General features: G+C 45.5%; 2 protein-coding genes across 2 annotated transcripts; one reads left to right on the top strand and one right to left on the bottom strand.

Annotated features, from left to right (window-relative positions):
- Nucleotides 1–7,440: 7,440 nt before the first annotated feature.
- Nucleotides 7,441–25,063, bottom strand: KIF3B (kinesin family member 3B; the record flags this gene model as incomplete). Its single annotated transcript, XM_080716105.1, has 8 exons — nt 7,441–7,546; nt 9,636–9,814; nt 17,608–17,713; nt 18,563–18,676; nt 20,412–20,530; nt 20,625–20,747; nt 20,957–21,058; nt 23,660–25,063. The coding sequence occupies 8 exons, from the start codon at nt 25,061–25,063 to the stop codon at nt 7,441–7,443; spliced, it is 2,253 nt and encodes a 750-aa protein (XP_080572231.1).
- Nucleotides 15,658–16,016, top strand: LOC308277608 (small nuclear ribonucleoprotein Sm D2-like; the record flags this gene model as incomplete). The annotated part of the gene is made up of 1 exon (XM_080716873.1): nt 15,658–16,016. One exon carries the CDS (start codon nt 15,658–15,660, stop codon nt 16,012–16,014), a length of 357 nt encoding a protein of 118 aa, XP_080572999.1. The 3' UTR covers nt 16,015–16,016.
- Nucleotides 25,064–26,515: the final 1,452 nt, after the last annotated feature.

Below are 26,515 nucleotides of genomic sequence, written 5' to 3' on the forward strand. Positions count from 1 at the left end.
TTCATGGACAGCCTCAGCTACTTAGTGAGGTCCTCTGCAACTTAGTGAGACCATGTTTCAAAATAAAGAAAAAGCCAGGTGTGGTGGCGCATGCTTGTAATCACAGCCCTTGGGAGGCTGATACAGGAGGATTGCACAGGTTTAAAGCCAGGCTCAGCTACTTAGTGAAACCGTGTTTCCAAATAAAGTATAAAATAGGCCTGGGAGTATAGCCCGGAGGTAGAAAGTCTCTGGGCTCCACCCCCAGTACCACACACAAAATAAAATAAAATAAAATAAAATGGTTAGGGATGTAGCTTAGTGGTAGAATGCCTCTGGCTTCTATCTCTAGTAACACACACACACACACAAAAAAAAAAAAAAAAAAAAAAAAAAAAAAACGAAAGGAGAGAGATGTTTACCTAAGTCACTACACAGGCCACTTTCTTTGTACCTTAAACCACTCCCTTTTTTTTCTTCTTTGTGACACTAGGGATTGAACCCAGGACATTCCATCTCTGAGCTATACCCCAGTCCTACATTATTCCGTATCCTATTTTTGTTGTTGTTGTTGTTTTGCATGTCTGGGGATGGAACCCAGGGGCATTTGACCTCCGAGCTACACCCCGTGCCCAATTTTTTATTCTTTATTGTGAAACAGGGTCTCACTGAATTGCAGAGGGCCTCACTAAGTAGCTGAGGCTGTCCGCGAACCACGATCCTCCGGTCTCAACCTCCCAAATGCTGGGATTCCAAGCGTGCGCCACCACGCCCGGCTTGCTTATCCTATTTTGAAACAGGATCTTGCTAAATTGCAGAGGGCCTCACTAAATTGATGATTGTGAACCTCTGATTCTCCTGTCTCAGCCTCCCAAGTACTGGTATTACAAGCATGTGCCACCATACCCAGCTTGATTTCTAGTTTCTTGTGATAACAAAACATTCCTGGCAGCTGGATGTGGTGGCACACCTATAATTCCAGTCCTTGGGAGGCTGAGACAGGAGGGTTGGGGTTGAAGGCCAGTTTTGGCAGTTTAGTGAGGCCCTGTTTCAAAATAAATGAACTGGGTGTGGTAGTACACACTTGTAATACCAGCAGAGGGCCTCACTAAATAGCTGAGTCTGACCACAAACCTAATCCTCCTGTCTCAGCCTCCCAAGGACTGGGATTATAAACACAGCAGGGTCTTGCTAGGTTGCTGAGGCTGGCCTTGAACCTGAAATCCTCCTGTCTTAGCCTCCCAACAACCACACTTTTTAATGTCTGCTGTAGTATGCACACCATACTTGTTTTAAATGTGTGTCTAATCCTCACAGTGGCTCTTACCATTTGACAGATAAGATCCCCAAGGTGCAGGGAGGTAAATTAAATTCCTCATAATCATAGAGCTCATTAGCTTGGTGAGACCCTGTTTCAAAATAAAAAGTAAATAGGGATGGGGATGTAGATCAGAGGTAGAATGCTCCTAGATTTAATTCTCAGTACCACTCACATAAGCACACACACACACACACATACACACACACACACACACAGAAATGACACAGTACTTTGGTGTGCATGTGTGGTACTGGTAATTGAACCCAGGAACATTCTACCTCTGAGATATACCCCAGCCTTATTTTTTAAATCATTCATTCATTCATTCATTCATTTTTGCCATGCTAGATTGAACTCCGGAGCATTCTACCTCCAAACTACACCCCAGCCCTACTTTCTTAAATTATTTATTTTGAAACAGGGTCTCACTAAGTAAGTGGTTGAGGCTGGCCATGAACCTGTGATCCTCCTGTCTCAGCCTTCTAAGAACTGGGATTTTTTTTTTTTTTTTTTTGAGGTACTGGGGGTGGAACCCAGAGGCTTTCTACCTCCAGGCTATACTCCCAGAACTATTTTATATTTTATTTGGAAACAGGGTCTCACTAAGTTGCTGAGAGCCTCACTGAGTAGCTGAGGCTGGCTTCGAACCTGTGCGATCCTCCTGTCTCAGCCTCCCAAGCGCGGGGATTACAAGTGTGCGCCACCACGCCCAACGTAACTGGGATGATTTCAAACATGCGCCGCCACTCCTGGCTCTTTTATTTCAAGACAGGGTCTCCCTAGGTTGATCAGTCTCGCTACTTGCTGAGGCTGTCCTCAAAGCTGCAATCTTCCTATCTCAGTTTCCGAAGTACTTGGATTAGAGGCATGTCTCACCACACCGGTCCAGGCATATTTTTAAAATATAATGTATTTAAATGTGTGTCTATAATGTATTTAGATGTGTGTCTAAATAAATTTAAAGAAATTTTAGCTGGGCGTGGTGGTGCACACTTGTAATTCCAGTACTTGGGAAGCTGAAACAAGAGGATCACAGGTTCAAAGCCAGCCTCAGCAATTTAGTGAGGTTCTCAGCAATTTAGTAAAACCCTGTTTCAAAATAAAAAATAAACCAGGCATGGTGGTGCACTTATAATCCCAGTACTTGGGATGTTGAGACAGGAGGATTGCAGATTTGCAGCTAGCCTCAGCTGTTCAGTAAGAGCGTTCTGCAATTTACTGAAAACCTGTTTCAAAATCAAGAATAAGCCAGGTGCAGTGGTGCACGCTTGTAATCCCAGCATTTGGGATTCTGAGACAGGAGGAACGCACAGGTTCGAAGCCAGCCTCAGCTACTTAGTGAGGCTCTCAGCAACTTAGTGAGACCCTGCTTCCAAATAAAATAGCAAATAGGTCTGGGAGTATAGCCGGGAGGTAGAAAAGCCCCTGGGTTCCACCCCCAGTACTGCAATAAATAAATAAATAAATAAATAGGGCTAGGAGTGTAGCTCAGAGGTAGAATGCCCTTAGGTTCCCTCCCCAGCACCACAAAAAAGAAAAAGAAAGAAAGAAATAGGGCTGGAAGTGTAGTGTAGGTTGTAGGTAGAATGCCCCTGGGTTCTGTTCCCAATACTGCAAAAAAATAAAAATAAAAAAAATGTAAAAATGGGGCTGGGAGCATACCTCAGAAGTAAAATGCCCTGGGTTCAACCCCCAGTACTGCAATAAATAAATAAATTAATAAAAATAAAATTAGTCTAGGGGGCCCATGACTTCTATCCCCCGTACTACAAAAAAAAAATTTTTTTTTAAATAAAGTACAACAGTGAAAATAAACTTTTTTTTGTGTGTGTGGTGTTGGGATTGAACCCAGAGGCAAGGGTCTCACTAAGTTGCAGAGGGCCTAAGTAGCTGAGGCTGTCCGTGAACTGCGATCCTCTGGTCTCAGCCTCCCGAATGCTGGGATTACAAGCATGCGCCACCATACCCAGCTTTTATTCTTTATTTTGAAACAGGGTTTCACTAAGTTGTAGAGGGCCTTACTAAGTAGCTGAGGCTGGCCATGAACCCAGATCTTCCTGTCTCAGCTTTCCAAGTACCTGGATTACAAGCGTGTGCTATCACACCTGGCTAAAAATAAATTTCGTTCCTGTTGCTCACACCTGACTATATTAGGAACCTCCACTGGATTTTTTTTTGTACTGAGGATTGAATTCAGAGGCATTCTACCTCTGAGCTATACCCTGAGACTGATTTTATTTATTTTGAAACAGGGTTTTGCTAGGTTGATGAGAGTCTCACTACTTGCTAAGGCTCCATGAAAAAAATCTGCAAAGCACTTATCTGTTACTTTTTTTTTTTCTTCACGGTATTGGGGATTGAACCCAGGGCCATATGCATGCTAGGCTAGACAACTGATTTACAGGAGTTAACCCCAGCCTTGTTAATCTTCATTGTATGAATCTTTTCCTTGTTGCTACATTTATTTATTTATTTTGATACTGGAGGCTGAACCCAGAGGCATTCTACCTCTGAGTTATACCCCTAGCCCTAATTTTATTTATTTATTTTGGTGGTACTGCTGTTCCTGGAAGCCCTTCTACCTCCAGACTACGCTCCCAGACCTATTTTTCTATTTTTATTTGGAAACAGGGTCTCTTAAGCCAGCACGGCTGGCTTCGAACCTGCGAGATCCTCCTGTCTCCGCCTCCCAAGCGCGGGGATTACAAGCGCGCACCACCACGCCCAGCGACTTGTTGCTATATTTTAAATGCAACTCAATTTTCATTTTCTACTCCCATCCTCCTTTAATTATTAAATAATTAAAATGTTTAAAGAAACCGGCACTTTGTCAGCTATTGGTATGTCAGTTCAAAGCATTAAGTCATTTACAAGAACATTTTTGTAGGTACAATAAATCAAATTGATTTTTATTACACATCTTAGTTTAGAATCACTTTTACATTCCTAGACAAAGAGATGATACAAATAAATATCGATTGTAAAACTTAAGAGCCCCAAGTACTGGCATATTATTTGTCTAAAGGTAGCCAAAGAGAAGGTGAAGATCCCTAGTACTCCAGGGAGCCACGAAGCCTGCTGCCTCTGCCTGCCCATAAGTGACCTCAAAAGGACTTCACTCAGGAGTCAAGGGCAGGGAGAGAGGCACCAGGTCTCTGAACAGCACAGGATACAGACACGCATGACAGGCAACTGCCAGGCCCGGTCTTATCTAGCTCCCTCTGAGCATCTCAGTATGGCTTTTAGAGTACATTGATAGTCCCGATTTTGTCCACCAATGATGTTTGGATCCAAGGTGTTGTGCACAGTCCACCTCAACTTCAAGTGGGAAATGTGAGGCAGAATTGACGTCTTGCGTTAACAGGGAATCGACACTTCTCAGAAACTTGGCAATGAGTCTACATTCAGTGAAGGAGGACTTACAAGAGTCAGATGGGAAAAGCAGGGAGCAGCCCATGTCAGAGATACAGAACACTCTGGTGCCCTTGGTCATGGAGGTGTGGGTGGAGCAATTCAGGCAGCATGCAGGCATCAGACGGGGAACAATTCAACGTTAGGTCGAGTCTTAAGAAAGTGCTTCATGCCTATGATTTTAGCCTTGGGTTCTGAATGCAGGGGTCTGGGAGATGTGTGACTTGAAGACACCGAAGCCAGATACATTCTACTGACCAGAGCAAAAGGAGGTCTGATGAGGGCTGCATGCAGTCTCCAACTCCTTCTCCCTGCTGGTCTTTACATCCTGTTAGACTTGCTTTCACACTTCACTAGCTGCTGCTGGTGCGAAGGCCCTCCACTGTCCTAAAACATTTTAGCATGAGTACAACATGAGCACTTGGTCCTTTGGTGGGCTTTGTGTGTCTTCTATACAGCTGGCTCAATTCAGAACCCAAAGCAGCAGCATTCTGGTGGCAGCAAGACAGACTGCCATCTGCTCTACTAATATATTTATTGGCTCCCTTCCGAGAGAAGAAAAGCACCAGAGTCTGCTTAGAAAGGGACAGCATCATCCCACGTGGGCGTCCTTTCCCTTGGTTTCCACAGACCACCATGGGAATACAGCCGAGTGCCAGGCAATCATGCCTGCCAGCCTGGCTTCCTTCCTTTGCCTTCTTGGAAAAGTTCTGTGTGTGATTTAACTACCCTTGGTCATAAGAGCCACCTTGAAACATCAGTATTAAGGTATATTGTTACCTGAGTTCTCAATTCTCAGATTTGCTACATGGACATTTTCACCCTACAGAATGGAGACTAGCTTCAAGGAACTGTGGTGAGAGAGGTGTCACCAGCAGATACCTCCACACAGCACCACTTGGTTCCTATTCAAACAGGCAGCTGTTAGTAAATAGGAAAGAAGCTGTGTTTGATCCCAAGAAAAGATGAGGGAAGGCTCCATAGTGCTCTGGGAACTGCTGAATTGGGCCCTGTGTTCAAAAAGAAGTGAATAAAAGGGAGATGAGTTGCAGATGACATATCTCCTCTTTCCAGAATATTTGCACTTAGTACCTCCTTTCCCCCACAGGTTCTGATCCAGAAATATGCCCTGGGGACTGAGCAGCTGAGTTAAAAGATAACTCAAGGCCCACCTGAGTCGCCATCTTCCTGAGGCACCGTGCCAGCAAGGTGCTCCAGTGTAGCAGACCTGGGGACTCATACTGTCCCCTCAGGCCTGTGGACTCAAGACATTCACATGGGAGGACTCCGCCTGGATTAGTCGTTCATTGGGCCTTAAATGCAGACAGAAGGCAGCAACTGCACATTAGTGTATTTCTAACGTCGGGCACATCCTCGGGCTCTGTCTCTCACAGGCTCATGGACACAGGGAGCACAGGCACACTGTGCTCACACCCACACACACCTCTCGGGGGAAAGGAGTAACATTCACCTAATGACCAACATAAAACAAAACTTTGAACTGCAATAATAGGGAGAACTAAAACCTACAAATCAAACCAGTCTATATAAATGGGAACGCTGAACTCTCTCTTCGGGGCCTATCCAATCACACAGCCACTTCTCACCAGCATCTCAGGCTTGCCTGGGCAGCCACCAGTCTAGGACTGAATTCTCTGCTGAAGGCAGGTGGGGTTCCTGTTTCCATCTCTATGTCTTCCCTTCCCACTTCTCTGCGTCTCAAGTCTCCATCTCTGCGTCTGCCTAGTTAATTCTTCTGCTCTTTGCCAATATGGAACAAAATGGGGAATTCAAAAGTGCCACTGTATGCCCCCCTTCCCCAACTCTAGTCAATCAGAGAAGGCAGAGCCAACCTCCCCTCTCCCATCAAACAGGCCCACTGTGGATTGCACTCTGGGGGCCATGGCCAGGCCTACACAAAAATGCTCAAAAAAGCATGTAAGGGAAGGGTGGTGACAAATGAAGACTAAAGTGACCAGAGGACGGGCATGGCCTTTGACAGGATGGCCATGGTATTGAGGTTTTAAAGAAGCTGTTTCCCTAAACTCCCCAAGGAGGCACAGGGAATGGTATTTCTATTGCTTCTGACATTGAATCCTTCAGGAACAGAACTGTAAGAGACTTCCTTGTTCAGCAAACCCCAAAGGCAGAGCCGCGTCTCACTGCGGCATGGAAGCAAGATCGCTGATCGTGCCCTCCTGGGGCTCTGATTCAAATGAGATTTCTTGTTTCTTCCTACAAGAACAGGGATATTCAAGTTCTCAGATGGTCACTTTTCAACCTTATTGTCATTTTATCCTGAGACTCCAAAGACATGGTCCTGCTTAAGAGGATCCCTGACTCTGCCCTATTGTCCAGCAAGAAGGAGCCCAGTATGAAGAACAGGCTAGAAAAGGAGAGGAGAGAGGATGGGAGAGCAGAAAGGAGAAGGCCGGGGGAAGGGAGGCAAGGTCGTGGTCATTCTCTTGCTGTCCACTCGGACTATCGCACTTTACCTCACCCATGCATTTCTGAGATGCTAATTAAAGGATGTTTCCCAGAGGAGCTGAGTGCCAGATTAGGCCAGCACATTCAGCCAGAGTAAGTTGGTTAATCTGCAAAGAGGCCATCACTTCTCCTCGAAGGAATGGTTCTGAGTTTGGGCTCAAGCCCTCTCTGCAGCTTTGTACTCCTCTCTTCTCTCAGAAAGCAATGCTGTTGTTCACGCTCTGGGAGAGGACGCACGAGTTCTACTTGGGAACCAGCCCCCGAGACTGTGGATAAAGCTGAGATGCGGGGGTTCCTGAGGAGGAGGAGGAGGAGGAGGAGGATCCCGACTTCCTTCCACTCTTAGGCCTGCAAAAGCCAAGCACATGTTTATATTACCATCTCTGAGTGCCATGCATATTTCAGGGTGGTCTTCCCTAATGGCCTAAAGTCGGGATGCTTAAACCATAAAAACATAAAGCCAGCTGGGCATGGTGGCACACACACCTGTAATCCCAGTACTTGGGAGGCTGAGATAGTAGGATTGTAGGTTCAAGGACAGCCTCAGAGAATAGTGAGACTCTCATCAACCTAGTGAGACCCTGTTTCAAAATAAAAATAAACAGGTCTAAGGTTAACTGGGTATGGGGGTGCACGCTTGTAATCCCAGGATTTGGGAGCCTGAGACAGGAGGATCACAATTTACAGACAGCCTCAGCTACTTAGTGAAGCCCTTTGCAACTCAGTGAGACCCTGTTTCAAAATAAAGAATAAAAAATAGGGTTGGGGTATAGCTTGGAGGTAGAATAACCCTGGGTTCCATCCCCAGTACCACAAAAAAAAAAAAAAAAAAAAAAAGACAAAAAACCAAAAACAAAACAGACATTAAGCCAGGTACTGTGGTGTGCACCTGTAGCCCCAGTTACTTGGCAGGCTGAGGCAGGAGGATCGCTTGGCTTCAAGAATTCAAGACCAGCCTGGGCAATGTGCTGAGACTGTCTCACAAAGAAGAAAAAAAAAAAAAAGGAAAAAGGATGCAGGTACTGGGGATTGAACCCAGAGGCATTTGACTCCTGAGCTACACTCCTTTTTTTGCAGTTAAGGCTGTCCTCAAACTGAGATCCTCCTACCTCAGCCTCCCAAATGCTGGGATTGCAAGCATACGCTACCACACCTAGCTTTTTTTTTTTCCGTCTACACTTCTTTTGAAACAGGGCTTCACTAAGTAGCTGAGGCTGGTCAGAAACCCAAGATCCTCCTGTCTTAGCCTCCCAAGTACTGGGATTACAAGCATGTACCACTACACCCAGCTTTTCTTCCATTTTTGGTTTTCAAACCAAGTCATTTTCTTTAAATTTCTTATCCATAAACTAATAAAATAAAATTCTAATTTCACATCAAGTGGGTGAGGTAATTTATAACCAGAGGCTTAAAGCCTGGGTTATGAATTTAGGTAGAGCCAGGTTTAAACATTGGCTCTGATAGATTTTATTTGCTGGGTTTCCTTGGACCGGGCTTTCAAATTCCCTAAGATTCAGTTTTCTCAGTAAAATGGGAATGATGATAATATTTATTGTTGCAGGAAATCACTCATTAAGAGATTCCTTATAAAGCTCTCAGAATCACCTGGCAAATTGTAGGAACTGAAGAACTGACCCCTATTTCTTTTTCTTTTTTTTTCTTTTTCTTTTTTGGTGGTACTGGGGTTCCTGGAAGCCCTTCTACCTCCAGGCTACACTCCCAGACCTATTTTTATTTTTGGAAACAGGGTCTCTTAAGCCAGCGCGGCTGGCTTCGAACCTGCACGATCCTCCTGTCTCCGCCTCCCAAGCGCGGGGATTACAAGCGTGTGCCACCACGCCCGGCCCTGACTCCTATTTCTGTAGAGCACATGCTCCTTTACAGGCAGGGACTTAATGATCAGGTATTCTGGTATTCAGTCTACCTGGCATATCCTCAACCATAAATATTAGTGGAATAAGGGAGTGTAGTGATACACTTTGGGTCTAGAATGTCCCGTAAAGCTCATGTGTTGAAAGCAAGTCCCCAGCGCAGCAAGGTTCAGAGGTGGGGCACGGCTGGAGGTCATGAGCCACTGAGGACGGAGCTTTGGGGACTCCATGTCCTCAAGCCCCTCTTCTTCTCTCTGCTTCCTGTCCACCATAAGGTAACATACATTTTCCTTCTCCGCCATGCCCTGAAGCACTGTTGCCATGCTGATTATGGACTGACTTCTGAAACCATGAGACCCCAATAAAACTTTCTTCCTCTAAGTTGTGTTTGTCAGGTACTTGGTCTCAGTGTCGAAAAAACTGACTAAAGCAAGGCGTCATATGGAAACAATTTCTAATGTGTTCTGAAAGCATTTCAGGATGAACAAGCACTCTTGCCACTCTCTGCCTTGATTGTCCTTGCTTAAACATGTTGTTTGCAAGCACAGGTTATTAAAGCCACTCACCTGGCCTTGGATTTCTTATTTGAAGTGCTTTCAAAGGATGACGCATCCACCTGTATTTCATCTTCATCCTGCAGAGCTGCATCCAGTGCAGCCTGGACCTTGGGGGCTATGGCTGGGCCCTCGTAGTCTCTGGTGGTCCGGCTAGGCATGTCCAGCTCTAAGAGCACAATATTTTCTGCCTGCAGAAGCAAAGCCATCACCAGTTAGGTTGGCCTCCAGTCACATGTACAGAATAGAAGAAATCTAGACTCCTTCCAAGAACAACTGCAAAATGCTTGCCATTCGGATCCTACTAATAGCCTAGAAAAAGTGATATAGTTTTATAATTTTTTTCCGGAAGTTTGCAAATGAGTTCTATGCTTTTTGTGTACTTTTATTTAAAAAAAAAAACACTGAACATATATTACGCCCTACGGGAAATAATCACAGAAAAATTATTAGCAAGCCAGTGTTGTGGCACACAACTGTACTTCTAGTATTTGGGAGGCTGAAACAAAAAGATCACATGTTTGAGGCCAGCCTCAGTAACTTAGCAAGGCCCTCAGCAACTTGGTGAGACCCCTTTTCAAAATAGTAAAAAAAAAAAAAAGCCAGGCGTGGTGGCACACGCTTGTAATCCCTGTGCTTGGAGGTGGAGACAGGAGGATCACATAGGTTTGAAGCCAGCCGCGCTGGCTTAAGAGACCCTGTTTCCAAAAATAAAATAGGTCTGGGAGTGTAGCCTAGAGGTAGAAGGGCTTCCAGGAATCCCAGTACCACCAAAACAAAACAAAACAAAAAAAAACAGTGCTAGGAGTATAGCTCAGAGGTAGAATGTTCCTGAGCTCATTCCTCAATGCCACCCCCCAACACACAATTACTAAGCAAAGACCAATTTATTGCAGATAACTGAAAATATAAAAAGGTATAAAGAAAAGCCGGGCGTGGTGGTACATGCTTGATGGGAGGATCGTGGTTCGCGGCCAGCCTCAGCTACTTAGTGAGGCCCTTTGCAACTCGGTGAGACCCTGTTTCACAATAAAGAATAAAAAATAGGGCTGTGGGTAGAGCTCGGAGGTAGAATGCCCTTGGGTTCCATCCCTAGTACTGGGAAAAAAAAAAAAAGAGGTATAAAGAAGAAAACAGTCATTACCAATAGTGTACAGGGACTCCTTAGCTGCAAATGGGAGGAGGCAGTCTGGTGTATATGTGTGGAAAGTGTGCATGTAATATATGCACTTGTAATTACATTTTATTTATTTACTTATTCATTTGTTTATATATTTATTTTCATTTCATTCGTTTATTTCATTTCATTTCATTCATTTGTTTATTTATTTTTGCAGAACCCAAGGACATTCCAATTTCCAGCTACACCTCTGCCCTATTTTTTATTCTTTATTTTGAAACAGGATCTCACTAAGTTGCTGAACCTGCAATCCTCCTATCTTAGCCTTCCATGTACTGGGATGATGATGATGATGATTAATTATTTTGTAGTACTGGGGATGGAACACAGGGGCATTCTACCTCCAAGCTTTATTCCCAGCCCTATTTTTATTATTTATTTATTTATTTATTTATTTTGGTGGTACTGGGGGTAGAACTCAGAGGCTTTCTACCTCCGGGCTATACTCCCAGACCTATTTTTATATTTTATTTGGAAACAGGATCTTACTAAGTTGCTGAGAGCTTCACTAAGTAGTTGAAGCTGGCTTCGAACCTGTGCGATCCTCCTTTCTCAGCCTCCCAAGCGCTGGGATTACAAGCGTGCGCCCCCACGCCCGGTTATTCTTTATTTTTGAAACAGGGTCTCACTAAGTTGCGAAGGGCCTCACTAAGTAGCTGAGGCTGTCTGTGAACCATGATCCTCCTGTCTCAGCCTCCAAAATGTTGGCATTACAAGCGTGCGCCACTATGCCCGGCTTCAAGTACTAGGATTATAAGCAGGTGCCACCAGACCCAGCTTGTAATTACATTTCAGAAACCAGCCTTGAATCAGGCATGGTGGCGCATGCCTGTAATTCCAGTACTTGAGAAGCTGACACAGGAGGATTGCAGGTTTAAGACCAGCCTCAGCAATTTAGTGAAGCCCTCAGGAACTTATTGAGACTCTATTTCAAAATAAAAAATAAAACTGAGCTGAAGGTGTAGCTCAGAGGTAGAAGGCCCTTAGGTTCAATCCCTAGTAACACATGGCCTTCAAGATGGACTCCTTCACTTGATATCATGCGCTGAGCCTTTCCTGGCTCCTGAGACAAATATATAGGAAGAGAAGCACCCACAATTACACTTGTTCTCTTTTCCTCTGCCTTCTTCCAGTCAGTCACCACTTTAAATTTACCTTTGGGGGTTTGGGGATGTAGCTCAGTAGTAGAAAGCTTGCCTAGGATGCTTTAGGCCCTAGATTTGATCCTCAGCAATACACAACACAGACACAAACACACCACACACCCCTACCTTTGGGTCAGATTATCCCCTGGAACCCATGTATTTGATCTCTAGGCTTTCAAATCGAGCTTTGGCTCAACATATGAAATAACTGGCAAGATATGTGCCATCTGAAACTGCTAGATCATTGCTCCTGAGGATTCTATCTGAATATACTATTCATATTCTACTGCACAAAACCCCTGGCTGGGCTTGGTAGTACGTGCTTGTGATCCCAATGACAAAACTGAGGCAGGAGCATCATAGGCTTAAGGTTCAGCAACTCGGTGAGACCTGTTTCAAAATAAAGAATAAAAATAGGGCTCGGGGTATAACTTGGAGGTAGAAAGCCCCTGGGTTCAATCCCCAGTACTGTCAAAAAAGAAAAAAAGAAAGAAAGAAAAGAAAAAAAGAAAAAAACCACACCTAATAAAGCCAGGCATGGTGGCACACTCTTGTAATCCCAGCATTCGGGAGGCTGAAACAGGAGGATTGAGCTTCAGACAGCCCCAGCTACTTAGTGAGGCCCTCTTCAACTCAGTGAGACTGTTTCAAAATAAAGAATAAAAAAAAAAAAAATAGGGCTGGGGGTGTAGCTCAGAGGTAGAAAGCCCCTGGGTTCCATCCTCAGTACCGCAAAAACAAAGACAAAAAATACCTAATAAAGCTTTTTTCTTCTTCTTTTGCTTTCTTTAAGTTATTCAGTGCCAGGAGGAGCAGCACCTGAAAGGTACTAACTCTAATGATCACTAACTAACCCTATTGTTTATGTGTGGTGCTAGGGATTGAACAACAGGGGCATTTTACCTCCAAGCTACACCTCCAGCCCTACTGTTATTTCTTAATTTTGAGACAGAATTTCACTAGGTTGATGAAGAAGTCTCACTACTTACTGAGGCTATTCTTGGACCTGCAATCTTCCTTCTTCAGCCTCCTAAGTATTGGGATTACAAGTGTGTGGCACCACACCCGACTTAATCCTAAATTTAATCTCTGTTTTGATCAGATTCCAGGGAGACATAACTTTAAAAAAAATTTTTTTATGGCACTGGGGATAGAAACCAGGGGCATTCTACCTCCAAGTTACATTCCCAGCCCTATTTTTTATTCTTATTTTAAAACAGGGTCTCACTGAGTTGCAAAGGGCCTCACTAAGTAGTAGTTGAGGCAGTCCTCGAACCGTGATCCTCTTGTTTCAGCCTCCCAAATGCTGGGATTACAAGTGTGTGCCACCATGCCTGGGTCCCGCCCCATTTTTTATTCTTATTTATTTATTTATTTATTTAGTGGTACTGGGAATGGAACTCAGGTGCATTCTACCTCTGAGATACACCCCCAGCTCTATTTTTTTAATTCTTTATTTTGAAACAGGGTCTCAATGAATTGCAAAGGGCCTCATGAAGTAGCTGAGACTGTCCATGAACCTGGATCCTCCTGTCTCAGTCTTCCAAATGCTGGGATCACAAGCATGAGCCACCACACCCGGCTCCATTTTTTATTCTTTATTTCGAAACAAGGTCTCACTGAGTTGCAAGGGACCTCACTTAAGTAGCTGAGGCTGTCTGAGAACCATGATCCTCCTGTCTCAGTCTCCACAATGCTGGGATTACAAGCATGCACCACCACACCTGGCCTGAGTCATAAAATTAAAAAAAACTTTTTTTGTGGAACTGGAGATCAAACCCTGCGGCATTCTACCTATGAGCTACACTACCAGTCTTAGTTTTTATTCTTTCCTTTTGAAACAGGTTCTCACTAAACTGTAGAAGGCCTCACTGCTGAGGCTGGCCAAGAATCTGCAATCCCCCTATCACAGCCTCCCAAGTACTGAGATTAAAATTGTGCACCACCACACCTGGTTTATTCTTTATTTTTATTTTTTATTTTTTTGCAGTCCTGGGGATTGAACTCAGGGGCATTCTACCTCTGAGATACTTCTCAGTCCTATTTTTTATTTTTTATTTGGAAACAGGGTCAAAGTTTCGGAGGGACTCAGTAAGTAGCCGAGGCTGGCTGTGAACCTCCTGTCTCAGCCTCTAAGTACTGGGATTACAAGCATGTGCCACCACACCTGGCTTGTTCTTTTCTTCTTTTCTTTTCTTTTTTTCCCTTTTTCTTCCTTTTTTTCTTTCTTCTTTTCTTTTCTTTCTTTCTTTAAGTACTGGGGATGAAACCCAGGGGCATTCTACCTCCAAGGTCCACCCCATCCCTATTTTTTTTATTATTTATTTATTTATTTTGGTGGTACTTGGGTTGGAACCCAGGGGCATTCTACCTCCAGGCTATACTCCCAGACCTATTTTATATTTTATTTGGAAACATGGTCTCTTAAGCCAGGTGGGGCTGGCTTTGAACCTGTGCGATCCTCCTGTCTCAGCCTCCCAAGCATGGGGATTACAAGCGTGCGCCACTACACCTGGCTATTCTTTATCTTGAAACAGAGTCTCAGTGAGTTGCAAAGGGTCTCACTAAGTAGCTGAGGCTGGCCTCGAACTGCGATCTTCCTGTCTCAGCTTCCCAAATGCTCGTATTACAAGTGTGCGCCTCTGCGCTCAGCTTCTTTATTTTGAAATATGGTCTGACTAAATTGCAGAGAGCCTCACAAATTTTTGAAGCTGGTCTTGAACTTGTTATCCTCCTGTCTTGGCCTTCCAAGTGCTGGGATTATAAACATGTACCACCATGCCTGGCTAAATTTTTTATTTTGAAACAGGTCTTGCTAAGTTACTGAAGGTCTTTCTAAGTTGTTGAGGCTGGCTGTGAACCTGTGATCCTCCTGTATCAGGCTCCCAAGTAGTGGGATTACAGGTATGCACCACCACATATTTAACGTATTAAAAATCTTTTTTTGCCAGGCGTGGTGGCGCACGCTTGTAATCCCCGCGCTTGGGAGGCTGAGACAGGAGGATCGCACAGGTTCGAGCCAGCCTCAGCTACTTAGTGAGGCTTTCAGCAACTTTGTGAAACCCTGTTTCCAAATAAAATATTAAAAAGGTCTGGGAGTATAGCCTGGAGGTAGAAAGCCTCTGGGTTCTACCCCCAGTACCACCAAAAAATAAAATAAATAAATAAAAATCCTTTTCCCCCCCTTGGGGATTGAACCCAGCGATGTTCTACCACTGAGCTATAACCCCAGCCCTTTTTATTTTTTGAAACAGGGTCTCAGCAAGTTGCTAAGGCAGGGCTTGACTCTATGATCCTCCTGTCTTGGCCTCATAAGGACTGGAACTGTAGGCAGGCACTGCCAAGCTGGGCTCTAGACGTGTGTGTGTGTGTGGGGGGGGGTACTGGGGGTGGAACCCAGGGACTTTTCTACCTCCAAGCTATACTCCCAGACCTATTATATACTTTATTTGGAAACAGGGTCTCACTTAGTTGCTGAGAGCCTCACTAAGTTGCTGAGAGCCTCACTCAGTAGCTGAGGCTGGCTCTGAACCTGTGTGATCCTCCTGTCTCAGCCTCCCAAATGCGGGGATTACAAGCGTGCATCACCACGCCCGGCTCATATTAAAAATCTTAAGTAAAAAGTTTTCATTAAAAAAATACAGATGAGACAGAGGCCGAAGCAACGCGGAGGAGACGGGAGTGACTTGAGGACTCAGCCACCACCACCATGAGCCTCCTCAACAAACCCAAGAGTGAGATGACCCTAGAGGAACTGCAGAAGCGGGAAGAGGAGGAATTTAACACAGGGCCACTCTCTGTGCTCACGCAGTCAGTCAAGAACAACACCCAGGTGCTCATCAACTGCCGAAACAACAAGAAACTCCTGGGCCGCGTAAAGGCCTTTGACAGGCACTGCAACATGGTGCTGGAGAATGTGAAGGAGATGTGGACCGAGGTCCCCAAGAGCGGCAAGGGCAAGAAGAAGTCCAAGCCAGTCAACAAGGACCGCTACATCTCCAAGATGTTTCTGCGTGGGGACTCGGTTATCGTGGTCCTGCGGAACCCGCTCATCGCTGGCAAGTAGGAGCCTCCCCCCTTGTCAGAGCGCGCTCCCGCCCTTCGAAGACCAGCCCTTGGAAATGGAATAAAGCCTGTGTTTTTTTCTAAAAAAAGAAAAAAAAAATACAGATGAGCCGGGCATGGTGGTGCACGCTTGTAATCCCAGCACTCAGGAGGCTGAAACGGGAGGATCACATAGCCTCAGCTACTTAGTGAGGCTCTCAGCAACTTAGTGAGACCCTGTTTCTAAATAAATATAAAATAGGTCTGGGAGTATAGCCTGGAGGTAGAAAGCCTCTGGGTTCCACCCCCAGTACTACCACCACCAAAAAAAAAAAAAAAAAAAAAAAAAAATACAGATGGAGCCGGGCGTGGTGATGCACGTTTGTAATCTCTACACTTGGGAGGTGGAGACAGGAGGATTGCGCAGGTTTGAAGCCAGCCTCTCTGGCTTGAGACCCTGTTTCCTAATAAAAATATAAAAAAATAGGTCTGGGATTGTAGCCCAGAGGTAGAAGGGTTTCCAGGAACCCCAGTCCCACACGCAAAAAAATAAAGTAAAATACAGATGGGCCAGGCGTGGTGGCACACACTTATAATCCCAGAAATTGGGAGGCCGAGACAGGAGGATCCAGGTCACGGCCAGCCTCAGCTACTTAGTGAGGCCCTCTACAACTTAGTGAAACCCTGTTTCAAAATAAAGAATAAAAAATAGGGCTGGAGATATAGCTTGGAGGCAGAATGTCCCTGGGTTCCATCCCCAGTACTGCAAAAATAAATACATACATACATACATACATACATACATACATACATATGAGCCAGGCGTGATGGCACACTTTTGTAATCCCAGAATTTGAGAGGCTGAGACAGGAGGATCAAGGTTCATGGTCAGCCTCAGTTACTTAGTGAGGCCCTCTACAAATTAGTGAGACCCTGTTTCAAAATAAAGAATAAAAAATATCGGGCTGGGGGCATAGCTCAGAGGTAGAATGTCCCTGGGTCCAATCCCCAGCACCACAGAAGAAAAAAGGAAATACCAGAAGTTCTTTAGCAGAGATCTATGTCTTGTCACTAGACATGTGTGTCCTTTCCAATATTCCTAGAGACGTGTGTGTGTGTGTGTGTGTGTGTGAGATGCTGGGGGTTAAACTCAGTGGCATTCTACCTTTGAGTTACACTCCTAGCTTAATTTTAATTTAATTTAAACAAGATCTCACCAGCTTGCTGAGGGCCGCACTAAGTTGCTGAGGCTGGCTGTGAATGCCACCTTCCTGTCTCAGCCTCACGGTACTGGGATTACAAGTGCACGACGCGGGCTTCCACAGAAGCTTCCTGCTGATGTTCACTGGCCACCGCGTCAGGGTATGTGCGCTCCCTCCTTAGACGGTCCCTGGTTTTCTAAATCCCACTTCACCTTTCCATTATTATTCACTTGCTACTTTATTAATGCAGTGCTTGCTCTAATTGTTACTGTTATTATAAATGTCCTCAATAGATCTGAAAAGAGTCAGGATACAAATTCTGTGACTTTGTAGAATGGTGCCTGAGGACTTACTCAAATCTAAACTCCTCCAAAAGAAAGAAGAGAAAAACCCCAAACAATCAATTCACTCACCCTGTAACGGGCTTCTGGACGAATCATCATAGACATCCTTGCATGCTGGCTCAATGGTCTTTTATATCCCACAGCGGAGACGGGCCGCTTCATCATCTGTTGATTCCTACAAATGGACAGCAGAGGTTAAGGCCCTGGCTGGAATGTGGCCCACAGCTCAGGATTGGTCCCGTGAAACAAGCCCTCGGAAGACTGAGCCAGACAAAACCTGCAGCAGAATTTCCCAGGACAGCTGGGTGGGGCAGCTTGGATTTTCTGCTCGGGTTGCTGTGTGACTCAGAGATAAGTGTCATTCACTTTTTTTTTTTTTTTTTTGGTGGTGGTACTGGGGTTCCTGGAAGCCCTTCTACCTCCGGGCTACACTCCGAGACCTATTTTTACATTTTTATTTGGAAACAAGGTCTCCTAAGCCAGCGCGCGCGGCTGGCTGTGAACATGCACGATCCTCCTGTCTCTGCCTCCCAAGCCCGGGGATTACAAGTGTGCGCCACCACGCCCGGCTCGTCATTCACTTTTTAAGCTGGAAGGTATGAAGGTATGATAGCCATCATCCTCCAATTCTTAGACTGTAGATACAGCACAGATCTCTCAACACCTTCCATCCATCATCCTTGGCAGACACCTCCCATCTCCCTGGCAGGACCATGCTCAGACAGACACACAGCTGTACTGACCCTCAGCTAACCTAGCACACCTTGCTTGGTGGGGGAAAGGGGAATTTCAGGGACTTGAGAAAGTTTACTGGTGACAAAGCTCCCCAGTTCCTAATACCAAGCTCATCACCAAAGTTTTACCTCATGGACCTATGGCAGCCACATAGTCAGCAATGTAATTGGTTCTAGGTTTAAACAAACTGAACTGTGTTATCCTCATACGCCTTTGGCCAAGTTCAGCTTATCAACATTCTCTGTCTCTTCCCTACCTGCAGCTCCACGTAAAGTTAATAGTGACTTACTCCAGTCTGGTTATAGGATGTAATTTCCAATGATCTTCTTCTTCATCAAAAAAGGACCTATTCATAATTTTATTCTTTTCTTCCAGAGGTATAAAGTTTTCTATAATAAGATGCCTATAAGAAAACACATAAACTTGGTTGAATACTGATGGATACAAACATAGTCGTATGTGCTGGCATATGCCAGTAGTCCCAGATCCTGGGAGGCTGGGACAGCAGGACTGCTTGAACCCAGGAGATCAGCCTCTGCAACATAACAAGACACACACACAAGCCGGGCGTGGTGGCGCACACGTGTGATCCTAGCATTCGGGAAGCTGAGACAGGAGGATCACAGTTCACAGCCAGCCTCAGCTACTCAGTGAGGCTCTTTGCAACTCAGTGAGACCCTCAAAATACGAGTTAAAAATGGGCCTGGGGGTATAGCTCAGAGGTAGAATGTCCCAGTACCACACACACACACACACACACACACACACACACACACACGCTCGCGTGCGCGCGCGCGCAGTGGTGCTAACTTGTAATTCCAGTACTTGCAAGGTTGAGACAGGAGGATCACAGGTTCAAAGACAGCCTCAGCTGTCCTTAGGGAAAAAGCATTTGGGGAAAATAAAATTTTTTCTGTTTTGTTTGATGTTTCAGAAGTAGTGTTTCCCACTATTCCTTCCAGCCTTCCTTTTTGGTGTTGAGGATGGAACCGAGGGGCATTCTACCTACGAGCTACACCCCTAGCCCTATTTTTTGAAACAGGGTCTCACTGAGTTGTGAAGGGCCTCACTAAGTAGCTGAGGCTGTCCACAAACTGCGATCCTCCGGTCTCTGCCTCCCAAATGCTGGGATTATAAGCATGCACCACCACGCCTGGACAGCCTTTTTTTTTTTTTTTTTTTTAACTCTTCGTTTTTATTACACTAGGGATTGAATCCAACCACTGAGCTACACCCTCAGACCTTTTTTATTTATTTATTATTACTACTTCGTAGTACTGGGAATGAAACCCAAGAACACTCCTATCACTGAATTACACCTCCATCCCTTTTTATTTTGAAATAGGGTCTTGCTAAGTTGTTGAAGCTGGCCTCGAAACTGTGATCCTCAGCTGGGCGTGGTGGCACACGCTTGTAATCCCCGCGCTTGGGAGGCTGAGACAGGAGGATCGCGCAGGTTCGAAGCCAGCCTTGGCTACTTAGTGAGGCTCTCAGCAACTTAGTGAGACCCTGTTTCCAAATAAAATATAAAATATGTCTGGGAGGCCGGGCGTGGTGGCGCACGCTTGTAATCCCCGCGCTTGGGAGGCAGAGACAGGAGGATCGCGCAGGTTCGAAGCCAGCCGCGCGCTGGTTTAGGAGACCCTGTTTCCAAAATGAAAATGTAAAAAATAGGTCTGGGAGTATAGCCCGGAGGTAGAAGGGCTTCCAGGAACCCCAGTACCACCAAAAAAAAAAATATGTCTGGGAGTATAGCCCGGAGGTAGAAAGCCTCTGGGTTCCACCCCCAGTACCACCAAAAAAAAAAAAAAAAAAGTAAAGAAACTGTGATCCTCCTGTCTCAGCCTTCCAAGAACTGGGGCTAATAGCATGCACCACCATGCCCAACTTTTTATTTTTATTTTTTAAACTACTTTTTATTTTGAAACGGTGTCTTACTAAGTTGATGAGAGCCTCACAAGTTGCTTAGAGCCCCACCAGTTGCTGAGGCTGGCTGCGAACCTGCGATCCTCCTGTGTCAGCCTCCCAAGTACTGGGGTTACAAGCGTGCGCCACCATGCCCGGCCTCAAGATGTTTTTACTTGATGAACGAGGTCAGTGGCCGGCAGTGGAGGGCACCGGGAAAGGGCCAGACTCACTTGAGCTTCAGCTCCCGGGTGAGCTCGTTCTGCGTCTGCTCCAGCTCCTGGCGCTCCTTGATGTGCTCTTCTTGGAGGTCGTGGATCTCGGCTTTCACTGCCTGGAGCTTGGAGAAGAGCTGGAACCGGGAGAGGCGGGTGAGGGCTCCATCCGGACAGCAGAGCCCCTCCTCACCCTGGGCCTCATGGAACGCGGCCTGGACTTTTCCTCACCTTCTTAAGTTTTTTGGTTTTGATGTCCACTTCTTGCTGCAATGAGCTGTATGTCTCTTTAAGTTCCAACGTCTCCTCGTCTCGGCTTTCCATTTGTTGCTGGATTTCTCTTTCTCGCCGTTTCTGAGCAATATCACAACATTCATCAGCTTACCCTACAGACTCTATCTGTAAATAATACAGGACTAGGTGCCCCTCCACCAGTCAGTCTCCAGCTAGTGTGGAGACACCTCATCTGCAATCCCCGTGGGGAATCTGACACCGGAAGTCTTGTCCCGTGGCACAAACACACCCCAGCCTGCCCCATCTTCCAGAGAAGAATCTGAAGTTACCTGCTCTGCGATCTCTTGCCGTTTCTGCTCCAGGATTTTCTGCTGTTCATTTGTATGATCTACTATATTTTTTCCTCCAACAAGCAGTTTACTCTCCATGGCCTGAGTGAGAAGCAAAGTAGAATCTGTCCTGTGAATGGCTTCTCCAGAGCATAGCTCTTTACAGGGGAGCCTGAGAGAGACAAAGAGCTCAAGATTGAGCCAACGCTGGGAAAACTACAGCCTGAGAGGCTGGGGCTTGACCCTGCAGACACCAAAGGGACGAGCTTCTCTAGATCGCCAGAACCTCAGTTTTCTTTAACAGTTTTCTCTTTTTTAAGCTTGTTTAAACAAAGCATTCATCCCACTTAAAGAAACTAAGATCCTTCTATGTGCCAAATACTGGGGATGCAACTCGCAGCTATCAGTGAGAACCACAAGGCTCAGAGTCACCCAGGGATACAGAAAAATACACTGACTTTAACTAGAGGGAGTCAGGTGCCATCATGAGGAAAATTCAGAGGAATCATGGGAGAGGCACACTGAAGGGAGAGATTGCAGACTTTTGCAGTCTGGACTTGTCTGAAGGAACATCAACATAGAAATCTGGAAAATGAAAAAAAGAAGCCAGGCGTGGTGGCACACGCCTGTAATCATAGTATTTGGGAGGATGAGACAGGAGAATCACAGGTTCAAGTTGTGAGATTTCATCAACCTAGGGAGACCCTACTTTAAAATAAAAATTTATAGCCGGGCGTGGTGGCGCACACTTGTAATCCCCGCGCTTGGGAGGCGGAGACAGGAGGATCGCGCTGGTTCAGAGTCAGCCACGCTGGCTTAAGAGACCCTGTTTCCAAATTTAAAAAAAATATAAAATAGGTCTGGGAGTGTAGCCTGGAGGTAGAGGGCTTCCAGGAACCCCAGTACCACCAAAAATAAAAATAATAATGATAATAGTAAGTGAAATAAAATAAAAATTTATATTTATTTATTTATTTACTTATTTGCAGTACTGAATGGAACTCAGGGATTGTACCTCTGAGCTGCAACCCCAGCTATATTTTTTAGTTTTTATTTTATGTATGTATGTATGTATGTATGTATGTATTTATTGGTGGTACTGGGGTTCCTGGAAACCCTTCTACCTGCAGGCTACACTCCCAGACCTATTTTATACTTTTTATTTGGAAACAGGGTCTCCTAAGCCAGCGCGGCTGGCTTCGAACCTGCATGATCCTCCTGTCTCCGCCTCCCATGTGCGGGGATTACAAGTGTGTGCCACCACGCCTGGCCTAGTCTTTATTTTATTTTTTATTTTTTATTATTTTTGCAGGTCTGGGGGTGGAACCCAGGGGCATTCAACCTCTGAGCTACACCACCTGTCCTATATTTTATTCTCTACAATTTTATTTTATTTGAAACTGGGTCTCACTGAGTTGCAGAGGGCCTCACTAGGTAGTTGAGGCTGTCCGCGAACCGCGATCCTCCGGTCTCAGCCTCCCCATAATGCTGGGATTACAAGCGTGAGCCACCACACCCAGCTCTAGTCTTTATTTTCAAACAGAGTCTCACTGACTTGCAAAGACCTCCAAGCTATACCCCCTGCCCTATTTTGTTTGTTTGTTTGTTTTTTTAGTGGTACTGGGGTTCCTGGAAGCCCTTCTACCTCCGGGCTACACTTCCAGACCTATTTTTTTATACTTTTGAAACAGGGTCTCTTACGCCAGCGCGGCTGGCTTCGAACCTGCGCGATCCTCCTGTCTCCGCCTCCCAAGCACGAGGATTACAAGCGTGCGCCACCACGCCCGGCTACCCCCTGCCCTATTTTTTATTCATTATTTTGAAACCGGGTCTCACTGAGCTGCAGAGGGCCTCACTACGTAGCTGAAGCTGTCCGCAAACCGCGATCCTCCAGTCTCAGCCTCCCGAATGCTGGGATTACAAGCGTGGTCACCACACCCGGCTCCCCCAGCTCTTATTTTTATTTTGAAACAGAGTCTCACTAAGTGGCTGAGGACCTCGCTAAATTGCTATGGCTGGGCTTGAACCTGTGATCCACCTGTCTTAGCCTCCCAAGTACTGGTATTACTGAAATATGCCAGTGTGACTGGCTTATAATTATTATTATTATTATAAACTCGATTTTTTATTTTTTATTTTATTTTTTTATTTATTTTGGTGGTACTGGGGTTCCTGGAAGCCCTTCTACCTCCAGGCTACACTCCCAGACCTATTTATATATATATATTTTTATTTGGAAACAGGGTCTCTTAAGCCAGCGCGGCTGGCTTCGAACCTGTGCGGTCCTCCTGTCTCTGCCTCCCAAGTGCGGGGATTACAAGAGTGCGCCACCACGCCCAGCAATTTTTTATTTTTTAAATTTGAAAAACTGGTTTCATTTTGATTCAATTCAACAAATACTTATTGTGCACCTCATACGAAAACACAAAACCAAGAGAGACATTCTCCCTCGTGTGTGTGTGTGTGTGTGTGTGTGTTACTGGGGACTGAACATGGGTACTCTACCACTGAGCTATACTTCTAGCCCTTTTTATTTTTTTTATTGTGAGACTGTCTCACTACACTGCCAAAGCTGGCATCAAATTTGCAATTCGTCCCCGGCTAGCTGGGTTTACAGTGAGCCACTGGTCTGGCCCTTTGATAATTCTTTGATAAAAGAACAGGAAATGACTGGGGAAAGGACCTAACAAAAAAGTACAGCACCTTGATTTTGGCACCCAGCATCTCAGCGGCATCCTTCTCCCGCCTCAGGTCTTCCATCTTTTTCTCTTTCTCTTTTAGCAGCTTCATCTTCTCCTCCGCAACCAAGCTGTGGTCCTCTACAATGGCCCGCTTCTCAATCTCCAGCTTCTCTTGCTGTTCCCGCCAGTAATCATCCTTATCATCCCCTTCTTCCTCGCCCTCCTCTCCCTCCTCCTCCTCCTCTTCCCCACCCCCGCCACTGCCGCCCCCTTCCCTCCGCCTCTCTCTCCTCTTCCTCCTGCCAATGGACCGTTTTTCCAGCTGGGCCTTGAGCCGAGCAATTTCTTCCTGAAATTCTCGAAGGAGGGCATCCTTTGGGTCCTCATTGACCCTTGGTTTGTTTTTAATGTTTTTGGCACGGTTGGCGTATCTCAGAGTGGTCAGAGTCTCTTCTACATTGTATGAAGCAGGCCCCACATTGGCTACCATCACAGTCTTGGCATTGCCACCAAGGGAATCTTGGAGGAGCCGGGTAAGCTTTGAGTCTCGATATGGAATGTGAGTACTTTTACCATCCACCAGGGCAGAGATAACATTACCCAAGGCTGAAAGGGAGAGGTTGATCTTGGTGGCCTCCTTCAGTCTCTCCCCTTGCGCACCGGTCTTGGCTTGCCGTTCGCTGCCAGCAAGATCGACAAGGTTCAGTTTCCCCACACGGATATGGTTTTCTCCATCCAGGCCCACCTCGCTGCACTCGATGGTGATGACGAAGATGGCGTGGGAACGCGAGCTGTGCTCATTCATGTTGGTAGCACCGACAGAGCGGTTCTGGTTCCCCACGTTCATCACGTGCTCTATCTCCTTCACACTCTTGGTGACAAAGGAGGACAGGTCTTTCACATACACTCCTGTGTCGGGCCTCTCTTTGAGCTCCAGTCTTTTGGTCTGATCCTTTGACAGCAGGTCTCGGATCTCCTCCTGGTAGATCTCTAAGTAAGAAGCCCTGACCAGGTACTGCTGATTCTGCGATCGAGAGATGTGGGTGAAGATGTGGTCGAAGGAGTTGGGAATGACCCCTCGTCTCTCAGGGTCACCACGGACCCCTTCCATTGTGTAGGTTTTCCCTGTCCCAGTTTGTCCATAGGCAAAAATTGTTCCATTAAAACCTTGAAGGACAGAGTCCACCAGTGGTCGGAACGTCTCATCGTACAGTTCAAACTGCTTGGCATTCCAGTCATAGACTGCGTCGAAGGTGAAGGTCTTGGGCATTTCATGGGCTATGCCCTTGGGGTTCTTCACCGACACCTGCCCCAGCTTCACATCCACATCCACCACCTTGTCGTAGGAAGCAGCCTTTTCCTTGCTGTTCATGGGTCGACAGCGAACCACCACCCGCACTGACTCTGAGCTTTTTAACTTTGACATGATGAATCCCGGCTAGGTCAGTCGTGAGGGCTACGAATCCCAAATGTCTCAGGATGCTAAAGTCCTGGAATAAAGAAAAGTAAATACAACACAGTTGTCATTGGACGCTGCCGGACAGTAGCTGACAGACACAAGTCATCTTCATCTCACTAAATTCTGCTAGCAAGATATATACATATACATACATACATACATATGTATATATATATATATATATATATATATATATATATATATATATTTTTTTTTTTTTTTCCCCCTGGTACTAGGGAATGAACCCAAGGGCATTCTACCTTTGAGATAAATCCCCAGCCCTATTTATTTATTTTGTTTTTTTTTGTGGTGGTACTGGGGTTTCTGGAAACCCTTCTTCCTCTGGGCTACACTCCCAGACCTATTTTTTTATACTTTTTTTATTTGGAAACAGGGTCTCTTAAGCCAGCATGGCTGGCTTCGAACCTGTGCGATCCTCCTGTCTCTGCCTCCTAAGCGCAGGGATTACAAGTGTGCGCCATCATGCCCAGCCCCAGCCCTATTTTTTATTCTTTATTTTGAAACAGGGTCTCACTAAGTTGCAGAGGGCCTCACTAAGTAGCTAGGGCTGTCCGTGAACCATGATCCTCCTGTCTCAGCCTCCTAAGTACTGGAATTACAAGCATGCACCACCACACCTGGTTTGACAGTTATATTTATTTATTTATTTATTTGTTTATTTATTTATTTATTTGGTGGTGGTACTGGGGTTCCTGGAAGCCCTTCTACCTCCGGGCTACACTCCCAGACCTATTTTTTACATTTTCATTTTGGAAACAGGGTCTCCTAAACCAGCGCGCGCGGCTGGCTTCGAACCTGCGCGATCCTCCTGTCTCTGCCTCCCAAGCGCGGGGATTACAAGCGTGCGCCACCACGCCCGGCGACAGTTATATTTAATAACTTCACTGCATGGTGTATTTTCTCATGGGATCTTAGCCAGCTTTTATAGTAAAAAGACTCAAGTCCACCAATCCTGTTAATGGGTCTGCCCTCCCCTCAATCAATACTTGATCTTATAATATAATTAAAGGCAGCTGGAAACCTTTTAACAGCAAGGTGATCTTCTATCCTGTGGAACTACTAAATCTCTAAGGAGAGCAATTTGTAACTATCTATCAAATTTTAAATGCACATACCTTTTTTGTGTGTATGGTACTAGGAATTGAACCTAGGGGTATTCTACCTCCCAGCTATACCTCCAGCCCTATTTTTTTCATTTTTCATTTTATTTTTTATTTTTGGCAGTGCTGGGAATGAACCCAGGGTCATTGTACATCTGAGCTACACCCCCAGCCCTACTTTTTATTCTTTATTTTTGAAACAAGATCTCCCTGAGTTGTCTAAGTACTCACTAAGTAACTGAAGCAGTCTGTGAACCATAATCCTTCTGTCTCAGCCTCTCAAATGCTAGGATTACAA

This window comes from Muscardinus avellanarius, assembly GCF_963383645.1.
Source record: "Muscardinus avellanarius genome assembly, chromosome: 19".
Lineage (NCBI taxonomy): Eukaryota > Metazoa > Chordata > Mammalia > Rodentia > Gliridae > Muscardinus > Muscardinus avellanarius.